Below are 13082 nucleotides of genomic sequence, written 5' to 3' on the forward strand. Positions count from 1 at the left end.
TCTCCCCCACCAGACCAGCCCTGAGAGAAGACAGAGCATGGACCCAGCGGCCACGTGGCAGGACAGATTTATTGAGAGCTCGATCTTCCTCCTTTCCACCTAGCGCCTTGAGGCAGCTGGCAGGAGCCCACGCTGGCACTGGGCTTCCCCGGTACTGTGCTGTGCGGTGCTGTGCTGTGCTGAGTGGCAGTGGAAACCCCGTCCTGTGCGCCCCATCACACCACCTTGTTGACAATGACGCCAAGTCCTTCAATCTCACACCGGACTTCGTCTCCCTTCTGTAACAGAGTGGGCCCCAAGTTTCAGCCTTGGTCCAGACTCGCGCATGTACACACACAGGCCTGCTGGGTCCCTTCCTTGCTCCCTTTCCTCCCATCTTGAGCAAACCCACCTTGAGAAAGACGGGAGGCTTCCTGAACACACCAACACCTGGGGGGGTCCCGGTCAGGATGACGTCTCCTGGATAAAGAGTGACGAACCTGGGGCAAAGCAAGAGGACCAGAGGGTCAGCTCAGCCGGCAGGTGTGTGTGTGTGTGTGTGTGTGGTGGGGGCAGGGCTGGCCGCACAGGCTGCACACTCACTGGGAGACCCAGGCTATCAGCTCTTCCGTCTTAAACACCATCTGGCTGGTGCTGCTGCTCTGGACCACCTCCCCATTGACTCGGCAGCTGATCTTCAAGTTGTGTGGATCTGAAACGGAAGCGCGGAGGGTCACCCCTCTGCCACACGGAGGGAGGCTGTGTGAGCTGCACGTGTGAGAGCGTCACCTGTGGCCCCCTTGGCTCAGCATTACCTGGGAACTTCCACAGACACTGGCCCCCTTGTGCCCCCTGCATCCTCCGCCACAGTCACTTGGGTGAGTGACAGGAGGGCAGTCCAGACTCAAGTGGGGAGAAAAAGGCTAGGGTTTTTGCCCTACAAGATGGACAGCTGTCCACAGCAGAGGCTAACAACTGTAGCCAGAAAAACGACCCCGCATCCACAGAGCACGAGGGCGACAGCATGAGCAGGGACAGCGAGGCCCCCGTGTCTGATGTAGGCAGGCCCCGCCCACCTGTGACAGCGTCCTGGTGGACTTGCACTTTGCGTGTTCTTGTGACGGCGTTCACGCTCTGAGCACTGCCTGCCTTACTGAATAGGTGCTGGGAGGCCCTGGGCGTCTGGTGCACTGGGTGTCTCTGTGGCTCTGGCCCTGCCAGTTATCAGTGGCTGTGCTATACCTTCTTGGCCAGTGGCCCCCTCCTTGCTGTTCTGGTCACACAGGGCTGACCTCTCCGTTACTGTGGAAAACGCACAGGCTCTGAGACTGCCTCTCACACCAACGCTCAAGGGTCAGTGTTGCTTCCTTCCAACGTGGCAGCTGGGGGAAGGCTGGCCCACGTGTCGGTGTGACACTGACCCTGGTAATGGGCTTCATGAATGCAGTCTGACCACCTCTGCAGTTGCGTCCCCTAGGGGGCTTGGGGCTGCAGAGCTCAGCACTGAGGCTGAGACCCACCCTCTATAGAAGCAGCAAGAAAAGGGCCATGGGAAGGGAGGGGCTCCGCATGTAGCTGGACTCCCTCTCCAGCGCCTGGAATGCTGCTTTGTCCCCACACAGGTACCTGCAAGGATAGGTACAAATGGCAAGAACCAGGGACCTACCTGCCACACTGTCCTTGGTCACCAAGGCAGGGCCCAGGGGGCAGAAGGTGTCAAAGGTTTTTCCCAGTAGCCACTGCTTTCCGTTGCGTCTCATTTGCCAGTCACGAGCACTCACATCTTGAGCCACGGTGAAGCCGGCCACGTAAGCCATAGCATCCGTGGCCTGTAAGGGCAGACAGGTTACATCACAGGTGACACTAATCCCTACAAAGGATCCTAAATCCTGTATCTCACAGGAGCCCCCAGAGCCAGCCAAAGGTTGTGGGTGAGAGCAAGGGACAAGGCAGACGGGGGCTGACCACTTCCCAGGGCCGGGGGCAGCTGGCATCACTGTGAGGAGGCAGGAGCAGGGTCTGGGGGCCCATCCCTTCCACCTCACCTTGATGTGTTTGCCTTTCTTCCCAATGATCACGGCCAGCTCCACTTCCCAGTCCACCTCCTGTTGAGTGGGAGAGCAGCGAGCTGTAGTGGCCATTCCTGCATGCGGAGGCCGCACACCAGGCCTCAGGGCCAGGCCTCCACACCTGCCACGAAGCAGAGCTCATGGCCAGCTGCAGGATGTGTATATCCCTAAGCGCTGGGTAGTGGCAGGCAGCACTGCTGGAGGAAGGCACAGCTCCACACTGACCACAAGACCAACAAGTCTGGGAGGTTTAGTTCAGAAGTCAACTCTTGGGGCCAGTGTAGTGGCATAGTGGGTTAAGCTGCTGGCTGCGGCACTGACATCTCCCATATGGGTGCTGGTTCGAGTCCTGACTGCTCCACTTCCAATCCAGCTCCCTGCTAATGCACCTGGGAAAGCAAGGAGGATGGCCCAAGTGCTTGGGCCCCTGCACTCCCCCTGCAGCATGGGAGACCCGGAAGAAGCTCCTGGCTTCTGGCTTTAGCCTGGTCCAGGCCATTTGGGGAGTGAACCAGCGGACGGAAGACCTCTCTCTATCCCTCCTTCTCTCTATGTAACTCTGCCTTTCAAATAAGTACAATTTTTTTTTTAAAAAAGAAAAAGTCACTTTTGATAGCTGCAATAAAGACTGAATACCAAGCAATGACAGCTACCAACAGTTAGCCCCACAGTGTGCCCAGCACTGCTCCAAGTGCTGTGACCCATTAACTCATTTTAATGATAACAGTTCAGCATCACGAAGTTAAGTGTGGGCAAAGGACTTAATAAGCAATGCATAAAGAGGAAATAACCCATGGCCACAAACAATGAAAAAAATGCTCGCTCTCCTCATCGCAAAATGCAACTAGGCCCTTCAGATTGGCTGCTGTTTCTAACGGTAGTAACTAGAACCGGTGTAAGAACATGGACACCTGGATGCTGGTCTCTAATACAACTCCCCACTAGAAGAAACAAGATCCCAGGAAGCGGTTAATTCCAGGTCAAGATGAGTACGAGATAAGCCTGGCGTGTCCTGGCTAGAAAGCAAGGAGGTACTCAAGTGATGGGGCCGGGAACCAATGGGAAACTCCCCTCCCCCCACAACTGGCCAAGCTGAGGTCAGAGCGCACGGAGATGGGAGTGGACTTTGCAGTGCTGTGCAACACACCTGCGTCTCACACTGGAGTGCCTGCCTTTGATTCCTGGCTCTGTTGCTGACCCAGCTTCCTGCTAATGCAGACCCTAGGAGGGAGCAGGTGACAGGCCAAGTACTTGAGTCCCTGTCATCCAGTGTGAGGAGAACTCGACTGAATTTCGGCCTCCTGGTTTTAGCTTGTCCCAGCCCCAACCACCACAGTGTTTTAGGAGTGAATCAGAGGCTGGAGGATCTCTGACCTTCTGTCTTTCAAATAATCAAGTAATTTTTAAAAAAGGTAAATGATGAATTACAGGTAAATTACAGGTAAATGATAAATTACAGGTAAATGATGAATAAAAATAAAAATCAGAAATTTCAGGATACCAAAGGTGTGCAGTAAACAAAGGAAGGGAGACAGCGTTTCTTCACAGAATGCCAGTGATGAAAGTATAAGGCCCAATAGAAAAGCCATGTGTCCCCACCCCGCAGTGCAATAAGTTAGGGGGGATGAGAAGCTGAGAGGCAGTAAGACAGAGTCCCCAGCTCACACCATGGCCCACTTACTAGTTACAAGGATGAGAGCACACCTTCACAATCGGGAGATCTAGTGGCATCAACTACACCAACCGGCTAAACTTTAGGGCCAGCAGACGTGAGCCTCCTCACGGGAGCACACAGCACCGTCTGTGGGAAACTCCAGACCAAAGTGCGTAACCTGAACCTCATCGTGAGGACACAAGGCAAATCCAGAGTGCGGGACGTGTGGGCAGGGAGCCCGGCTGGGGTCTTCCCAAGGTCAGCGTCACGACAGACAAGGGTGGGCAGACCTACCGAGAGTGGAGGGCAAACCATGGCCAGCTTAGGGGCTGCGTTTCTGTTTGTTTATCCCAGGGGCAGAGAGAGAGGTCAGTCCTATCCACTGGTTTACGCTCCAAATGCCCGCACAGGCTGGGGCTGGGCCTGCGGGTGCCGGCATCAGGGACTCAGTCCAGGTTTCTCGCGTGGGTCACAGGGACAGCACCTGGGCCATCACTGCTGCTTCTTGGGGTCCACATTAGCTGGAACCAGGAGCCGGAGCTGGGAACCCAACCCGGAAGTCTGATGTGGGGCTTGGGAACTGCCCAACACCTGCACCTGCATGCCTGTTTGTGCAAATAAATCAGGTCTTCCCGCACCACCGCCGTGCTCACTCATGTGTCACGACACCACGACAGCAGAGCTATACTGCCATAACACAGTCCACACTGCATTCAAGGCCCAACATTTATTATTAACTGGCCTTTTAAGAAAAAGTCAGTGGAGCCCTGATCAAAACCTCTCAAGAGACATAACCAAAATGTGTGCGGCCTTGATTAATCCTAGATCAACCCCAAAAAAAAGCAACCAAATTCAGAGTCACCTTCGGTCAACTCTGAGCATTCCCGGTTGGGAATGGGGCCAGCTGGACTATGGATTAGATATTATTCACGTTCATTTTATTAGTGGTAACCATGGTATGGTCATGCAGGCCACTGTCCCTATTAGGAGATGCATGCTTAAGTTTTTTATGAGTGAATTGTTTTAGTATCTGCAACTTTCAAAGGTTCTCACTCCAAAAATATATACGTTCAAGCCGGCGCCGTGGCTCAATAGGCTAATCCTCCACCTTGCGGCGCCGGCACACCGGGTTCTAGTCCCGGTTGGGGCGCCGGATTCTGTCCCGGTTGCCCCTCTTCCAGGCCAGCTCTCTGCTATGGCCAGGGAGTGCAGTGGAGGATGGCCCAGGTGCTTGGGCCCTGCACCCCATGGGAGACCAGGAAAAGCACCTGGCTCCTGGCTCCTGCCAGGATCAGCGCGGTGCGCCGGCTGCAGCGGCGGCCATTGGAGGGTGAACCAGCGGCAAAGGAAGACCTTTCTCCCTCTGTCTCTCTCTCTCACTGTCCACTCTGCCTGTCAAAAAAAAAAAAAAAAAACAAAACAAAACAAAACAAAACAAAAAAAACAAAAATATATACGTTCAGATGAGGAAGGAGGGAGAGGAGAGACAGAAAAAATATGGCAAGATAAACCAGGTGAAGAGTCTGAGTGTTCATTATACCTTTGTTTTCAACTTTACTATAATTTCCAAAACATCCCCCAAACTCCTTTGTTTTTAAAGATTTATTTATTTGAAAAGCAGAGTGACAGAGAGGGAGAGACACAGAGAGAGACTGTCCATTGTTGGCTCAATCCCCCAGTGGCTGCAATAGCCAGGGCTGGGCCAGACTGAAGCCAGGAGCCAAGAACTCCATCCTGGTTTCCCACATGGGCAACAGGGCCCCAGCACTTGGGCCATCCTCTGCTGCCTTCCCAGGTGCATCAGCTGGAAGCTGGATGGGAAGTGGCGCAGCCAGGACTCAAACCAGTGCTGATACAGGATGCTGGCGTTGGAAGGAGCAGCTTAATCCACTGCACCACAATGCCAGTCCTTCCAAAACATATTTCTAAAATAAAAAAAGGAGAGGAAACTAACTAGTGTTAGTAATGGCCCAAACACTGCTGGTGGATGCGTGAAACTGTTATTTATTTATTTTTTTGAAAGGCAGAGTGGACAGTGAGAGAGAGACAGAGAGAAAGGTCTTCCTTTACCATTGGATCACCCTCCAATGGCTGCTGCAGCTGGTGCGCTGTGGCCAGTGCACCGCTCTAATCCGAAGCCAGGAGCCAGGTGCTTCTCCTGGTCTCCCATGTGGGTGCAGGGCCCAAGCACTTGGGCCATCCTCCACTGCACTCCCTGGCCACAGCAGAGAGCTGGACTGGAAGAGGGGCAACCAGGACAGAATCTGGCACCCCGACCAGGACTAGAACCCAGGGTGCCGGCACTGCAGGCGGAGGATTAGCCTAGTGAGCCGTGGCACCGGCCTGTGAAACTGTTTTTACAACTTCTCTGACGGTCAGTTGGGCAGAATTTCTCAAGCGTTTTAAAATGCTGCCTGTACTTTGACACATTCAAATTCTAGGAGCTTATCCAAAGGAAATAATTAAGTATTAATGGATGTACAAAGTCTTTTCTAGGCAAGCCTGGTCATTGCAACAATATTTATAAAAGCCAAAACTGGAAACAACTTTAGTCCAGCACCAGGGAACTCCTGAGGAAGTTACAGCTGTCGGTACAACAGCAATTCCTAGGCAATCTAAAATCCGGCAGGAAAATTGCTCAGTAGTGTGAAAAATGCTCTGATGGAGTCTTAAGTAAAATGCTGGTGCAGGAGGAGTATAAATACACACGGAATAAAAAACACTGGGATAAAAAACACTGGGATAAAAAACACTGGGAAGTTATGCAGCAAATACTAATACTACAAACCCCAGGCAGTACGAACATGGGTGGCTGTGCACTTTCCTGTTGATTGGTCGTCATCATTGATTTTCTCTCTCTCTTTTTTTTTGATAGGCAGAGTTAGACAGTGAAAGAAAGAGACAGAGAGAAAGGAGAAAGGTCTTCCTTCCGTTGGATCACCCCGCAAATGGCTGCTACGGCCGGCTGGCACGCTGTGCCGATCCAAAGCCAGGAGCCAGGTGCTTCCTCCTGGTCTCCCATGCGGGTCCAGAGCCCAAGCACTTGGGCCATCCTCCACTGCCTTCCCGGGCCACAGCAGAGAGCTGGACTGGAAGAGGAGCAACCAGGACAGAATCCGGTGCCCCGACTGGGACTAGAACCCAGGGTGCCGGCACCGCAGGCAGAGGATTAGCCTAGTGAGCCGTGGCGGCGGCCTTGTCATTGATTTTCTACAGAAGGTCCGTAACTTTTGTAATCAGGGAAAGATGGGATTGCTTTTTTTCTGAGGCCACTGCTATTAGTGTGTGAGCCCCTGCAGTCTCTACTCCCTGTGATGGGGTCTCCTGCAGCCTGAAGGCCAGGCTCTGGGCGCCCTGCGGGGGCTGCAGCGGGCAGGCACCCACCTGGCTCTCGGGCGGGAGCACGACCTCATCGTAGGGCCCCACGATGGAGCTGCCGAACTTGCTGAAGATGATGGGCTCCTTGGGCACGGGCACGTTCTGCTCTTTGCAGTGATCCACGTAATTCAAGCCCACGCACACCACTTTGTCTGGCCTTGTGACGGGGGCCAGGAAGGTCACCTCTGACCGCGGCAGGACTGGCAGCTGGGCAGCCAGGGCTCTGCAGAGAGCAATCAGGGGAGAGGGGCTGGTTGGGAGCAGGCTGGCCATCCTGGGGCACACTGCGGAAATCCTGCAGCAGCTACAATGTTTGCTTTTTACATTTTCTAACTTTCAATTTATCTTCATCTTATTTGAAAGGCAGAGACAGAGAGAGTCCGTCTGCTGGTTCATTCCTCAAATGCCCACAACAGCCAGGGCTGGGCCAGGCTGAAGCCAGGAGCCAGGAACTTAATCCAGGTTTCCCACCTGGGTGGCAGGGGTGCGAGTACTTCAGTGAGCATCTGCTTCCTCCCTGGGAGCACATTGGCAGGCAGCTGGATCAGAAGCAGAGGAGGCTGCCCCTGAACTTGGCACTCCTATATGGGATGTGGGCATTCGCAACAGCATCTCACTGCTGTGCCAAGCACCCGCCCCGGGTTTGCTTTGTCAAACAGAGTGAGGAACCTGCTTTCAAAGGTGCCCTTTGGAGATTTATATCATTCATGGGCCACACAAAGTCACCAACTCAATGAGGAGCCTGTGACAGATTCACTGAATCCCCAGTCCCAACTGTGGTTGCTTTGGCAGGGCCGCAGCAAATGATTCCCCCTCCCCCGTTCCAGATCAGTCCAGCAGGGTCAGTATGAAAATCGAGCCCCGCTACTGCCCTTGGCCATGAAGCACTATTCGCTCTTTTACCCAGTGTTAATTCTCGCCCCCCACTGGGTAATTCAGGTCCAGGTAAGAGGATTCAAAAGCGGCCTGCCATCCCTCTGGTCACCCTGTCCCCCTCCCTGGAGACCACCATCTGTATAGCTCCTCAAAGCTCCCCCCACCACACTTTTATATGCACACGATGGCACCCCAGGCTCCCATACACCCTTCTTTTCTTTCCTTTTTCTTTCTTTTTTTTTTTTGACAGGCAAAGTTTGACAGTGAGAGACAGAGAGAAAGGTCTTCATTCTGTTGGTTCACCCCCCAAATGGCTGCTACGGCCAGCGCGCTGTGCTGATCCGAAGCCAGGAGCCAGGTGCTTCTTCCTGGTCTCCCATGCAGGTGCAGGGCCCAAGCACTTGGGCCATCCTCCACTGCCCTCCCGGGCCACAGCAGAGAGCTGGACTGGAAGAGGAACAACCAGGACAGAACCAGTGCCCCAACCAGGATTAGAACCCAGAGTACCGGCACCGCAGGCAGAGGATTAGCCTAGTGAGCCGCGGTGCCGGCCTTTCTTTTTTCTACCTTAGTATCTTCCAGCGATCTCTCCATAGAGAGCAGCCACTATTTTCCCTCCACAGCTCTGGTTACTGCTCATGTCACTACAACCCACTCCCTAATGAGGGGCGTGGAAGTTGTTTCCAACCTTGGGAACACGGTGTCAAGGACTCTGGGTGCTCTCAAACATTTCTGTTTCCTGAACACGATAAGGTGGAGTGGTTTGAACTGACTGCTCACCAATCCCCCAGGACAGATTCCACAGGGCTCCTGGCTTCGGGGCCGCCCCACCCAATCCAGCCCAAACTTGGCAGCTGTCCTGAGAGATTGCTGCTGAAGTCCTCTCTCCTCAAAGGAGCCAAGCGTCCAAAGCATTCTTCGGCTTCCCAAGCTGCCTCGCAAGTCCCCTGGCCCCGGACCCTGCAGACAGGCGGGGGCTTAATCCCATGGGGAAAGCAGCGCGAGGACAAAGTAGAGGCTGGCTCCGCTACCCAGAGGGGGCCTTGGAGAGCTGCCCACCCTCTCAGGGCCTCCTAATGAGAACAGGTAAGAAAGGAAAGGTGAAAAGTTCCCCTGCTGGCTGTTTCCCAGGGCAGGGGCTCCAGGGCGACACTGCCAGCTGCCTTACCTTCTTGCCACCGACAGGGTGGCCTCTCCCTGCTCCAGGAACTGCATCATGGTCTTGGGGAGCGTGGGGTCAAAGGCGTTGAGGTCGATGACTCCCCCCCCACTCTCTGACTCCAGGCCTAGGCGAGGCCCTGCCAGGTGAGGGGCCTGGAACTGCACCAGTCTCATGTCTCTGGAGGGTTGCAGGGGCCGCTTGTGAGCCTGCAGCAGAGCCCTGAGCAGCCTCCTCCCAGCAGATGCCAGCATCAGCCCCTCCGCAGGGAAAGAGCAGGACCTGGAGGACAGAGAGGTCCCGGAAGCTCCTCAGCCGCAGCCCCGTCCCCTCGCCCCACCGCGATTCAGAATCATCTCACCCTGCCAGCAACCATGTCATGCCATACACACCACGCCAGTCCCGGGAATGCCAGTGTTTCTGGAAAGTTCACGCTGTGCCTGGCACATAGCAGGCCCTGGGGAAACCAGGCCGACAGACTCAGCCCTGCCATCCTGCGCGAACAGCTGACATGAGCTGTAGTACTGGGACCAGTGCCGTGGAAGTGACCAGGGGTCTGCCTTTTATCTGGTGCTGTGAGGTTGAGGACATGATGCGGGCTGAGCTGAGCACACACGGGCAGCAGGAGTTGTCAGGGTGGCAGCCCAGCACGGGCAAGTGGCCACTGCTGAAACTGGCTTCCTACCTGCCCAGCCATTGTCAAATGCTAACTTGATTGTGTTACATTATTTATTTATTATTTATTTGAAAGAGTTACAGAGAGAGGTAGAGACAGAGAGAGAGGTCTTCTATCCGCTGGTTCACTCCCCAGATGGCTGCAACGGCTGGAGCTGTGCCAATCCGAAGCCAGGAGCTTCTTCTGGGTCTCCCACATGGGTGCAGAGGCCCAAGGACTTGGGCCATGTTCTACTGCTATCCCAGGCCATAGCAGAGAGCTGGGTCGGAAGTGGAGCAGCCGGGACTAGAACCAGCACCCATATAGGATGCTGGTGCTTCAGGCCAGGGCTTTAACCTGCTGCGCCACAGCGCCAACCCTGACTGTATTACCTTGTTACTTAAAATGCTTCCCACTGCTGCCACCCTCAAGCAAGAGCCTCTATCAGGCTGCCCAGGCCTCCTGGAACAGCTCTGCGCCTGCCCCTCTTCCTCTCAGTGACTTGTCTCCGCTGCTGGAGCACAGGCTGCCCGAGGCGAGAGTCTGCACACAAGCAGCGGGGCCTGACGAGGACCACCGAGCTGCCTCCCCCAGCGCGGGGGCCAGGGCTGCTGAACCCACAGTGCCTGGTGCCCAGAAAGCTCTCTCTCCACTCTCTGCTGAGTGAGCAACTGAGAGAAGCCAGGACTTGGCTCCTCACCATGGGAAAGCCTGGTGACTGTCAACCTTGGGAGGCATGGTCATGCCTTCCCTCCTTGAACCACCTGGAAAGAGTTCAGGTCCTACTGACAAGCCCCACTGTCATGTTCTGTTCTTAATCTAAGTCTGGCCTCCCCTCTGCACCACGGAGACTTTCCTCTGGATGGTTCTTTGCTTTCAAAAATACCCCTTTATGGGTCAGCACTGTGGTGTAGTAGGCTAACCTTCTGCCTGAGGTGCTGGTTCCTGTCTCAGCTGCTGTGGCCTGGGAAAGCAGTGGAAGATGGCCCAAGTCCTTGGGCCCCTGCACCCGCGTGGGAGACCAGGAAGAATCTCCAGGCTCCTGGCTTCAGATTGGCGCAGCTCCGGCTGTTGTGGCTATGTGGGGAGTAAACCAGACCTCTCTCTGTCTCTCCCTGTCTCTGTCTGTAACTGCAACTCAAATAAATACATCTTAAAAAAAAAAAAAAAAACAAAAAACACAGCCCTTTATGCCACAAGTATGTGAGGTACCTGTCTTTTTTTTTTTTTTTTTTTTTTTACAGGCAGAGTGGACAGTGAGAGAGAGACAGAGAGAAAGGTCTTCCTTTGCCGTTGGTTCACCCTCCAATGGCCGCCACGGCCAGGACACTGCAGCCGGCGCACTGTGCTGAACCAATGGCAGGAGCCAGGTGCTTTTCCTGGTCTCCCATGGGGTGCAGGGCCCAAGCACCTGGGCCATCCTCCACTGCACTCCCTGGCCACAGCAGAGAGCTGGCCTGGAAGAGGGGCAACCGGGACAGAATCCGGCACCCTGACCGGGACTAGAACCCGGTGTGCCGGCGCTGCTAGGTGGAGGATTAGCCTAGTGAGCCGTAGCACCGGTGAGCGAGGTACCTGTCTTAACAGAGCCCTCCCTGGACTCCTGGTCTTCACCCAGATGAAGTAACCTGTTCAGTTAAAAATTCGTTAGTCTCAGGTCACCACTGCACTGGCCCTCAAAGTCCAACCAGGAAACCAGGGGCTTCAAGCCCCCGGCTCCGCTGTCTTCCACAATTACCAACTGTGCTATGGTCAGAGGGCGGCTCTAACCAAAGGGCCTGTGTTCAGGCTCGCCATGTGCTGCGCTAGGAGTCCTGTCCCCACTGCATGCCAGCTATCACCCACAACGTCTCATTTAATTCTCTTGACAGCTGTGGTGGAAAGGGGCTGTTAGCCCGTCCTTACAGACGAAAAAGTAAAGCTTAGAGCGGTTAAAGGGATTTGCCCAAGGGTCTCAGGGTCATTGGGCTAGAAGGAGAAAGAGCTGGGATTTGAATCCAAGTCCAAGTGACATTGAAATCCTTGGAAGACAACCCAGCTACAACCCCTCACTCCCCTCCCCTCCCCCGGGGCACTTTAACCCAGAGCCTATCGGAGAAGGAAGGACCTCCACCAGGAGTTCCTCCAAGGCCCCTAACTACCAAAAGCCACGCCTGAGAAAACACCGCCAGCTGGCGACCGGGCCCGCGCAGTTCTCCCGTGACAGGCACCTGCAGATCCGTCCACCACTACAGCCACGCCCCTCAAGTAGAGCTCTCCTGGGGCTGAGAGGTGCAGTCCCCTGCCCAGGCCCCAGTCGGAAAGTGGTCCCTGTGCTTCCGCAGTAACCGCCAGGCAGAGCAGCCGGAGACCCACCCAACGCTGCGAAAGGGGCGGCGGCACGAGGTGGGAACACAACAAACTTCATTCTGCGGAGCGGGGTTGCACGTGGGGCCCACGCCCACCACGTATGAAACCTAGGTCGGCCCCTCCGTCTTCATCCGTGTCTTGATTCGTCTCCTGCAGTCAGGGGGACCGCGCCACCCTGTCCATGGCTTCGTAAGCAGCTCGGGGACCCAGGTCCAGTCCCGCCCTCTGCGCGAGACCCGGGCGGCGGACACCCTCCCAGCCTAGCCCAGACCCAGTCTACCTGGCCTCGGCCGGCGATGCTGCCAGGCGCCCTGCGCCGTAGGGCTAAGGCTCACGGGCAGGAGGTGAAGGGCGAAGGGCGCCTGGGCACCAGCACAAGTCACCGCTGGCGCCAGCGACCCCGCCAGCCGCGGCACTACACTGACAGCTGAGTGGCGTGGCGTCCCGAGAATCACGCTGGGGATCCCGGGCGCGCCCCGTTGACGTCACGGAGCCAGGGCCAATAGGGCGCCTCTTTCGGCCCCGGAAGGCCAATCCCGAGGGCGGGCCCAGCGCTCATGGGCGGGTCTTCCTGGACGTTCCTTCCGGCCTCCGGTCCTGACGCCAGCGCCTGGGCGCCCTGGACTAACCCATACCCTAGCACGAGCGCGTCCGAAATGGAGTGTCCCGGACGCCTCGCTGACCGCCCCCAGTCCTGGCCCTGCTTCTGGGCCAGGCAAGAGGTGGAAGAGACCAGGTCGTAGCGCGCTGATTGACAAACGCGAGTGTTCTCGTCTTCTGGCCGTGACCTATCACTGACCCTAGATGGCGCAGGCAGTGAGCCTCGAAGCAGGTGCAGCACAGCTCGCCAGGCCTCTGACGTGTGAAGACAGAGGAGGGGCCTGGGCAAGAGGCCCCCACGTTATTTAAGGGCCGGATCATTGAGGACTTTACCCGTCCCACAGAGTTCGGCTCTTAAGTGCA

The 13082-nt window shown here is 55.7% G+C and overlaps 1 protein-coding gene across 2 annotated transcripts; it reads right to left on the minus strand.

Moving 5' to 3' along the window:
• Nucleotides 1-51: 51 nt before the first annotated feature.
• FAHD2A (fumarylacetoacetate hydrolase domain containing 2A) lies at nt 52-12586 on the minus strand. Of its 2 annotated transcripts, none has more exons than XM_089326077.1 (8): nt 12400-12586; nt 9125-9295; nt 7087-7303; nt 2025-2084; nt 1646-1808; nt 583-691; nt 392-479; nt 52-278 (listed from the first exon to the last, which is right to left on the minus strand). In XM_089326077.1, the coding sequence occupies exons 2-8, from the start codon at nt 9289-9291 to the stop codon at nt 216-218; spliced, it is 867 nt and encodes a 288-aa protein (XP_089182203.1). In that variant the 5' UTR covers nt 9292-9295; nt 12400-12586; the 3' UTR covers nt 52-215. The 2 variants fall into 2 exon arrangements, with proteins under 2 accessions (XP_089182203.1, XP_002709612.1); XM_002709566.6 differs by having other exon boundaries at nt 9125-9397.
• Nucleotides 12587-13082: the final 496 nt, after the last annotated feature.

This window comes from Oryctolagus cuniculus, chromosome 2 (assembly GCF_051225735.1).
Source record: "Oryctolagus cuniculus isolate XC-2025 breed Fujian yellow rabbit chromosome 2, ASM5122573v1, whole genome shotgun sequence".
In the NCBI taxonomy this organism is placed as follows: domain Eukaryota; kingdom Metazoa; phylum Chordata; class Mammalia; order Lagomorpha; family Leporidae; genus Oryctolagus; species Oryctolagus cuniculus.

Coding starts and splice junctions, on each gene's coding strand:
- FAHD2A (XM_002709566.6), bottom strand. CDS start 9,369: ATGCTGGCATCTGCTGGGAGGAGGCTGCTCAGGGCTCTGCTGCAGGCT. Junction 692..1,645: donor GACCAAGGACAGTGTGGCAG/GTAGGTCCCTGG, acceptor CTTCCGTTTCAG/ATCCACACAACTTGAAGATC. Junction 279..391: donor AGCCTCCCGTCTTTCTCAAG/GTGGGTTTGCTC, acceptor ACTCTGTTACAG/AAGGGAGACGAAGTCCGGTG.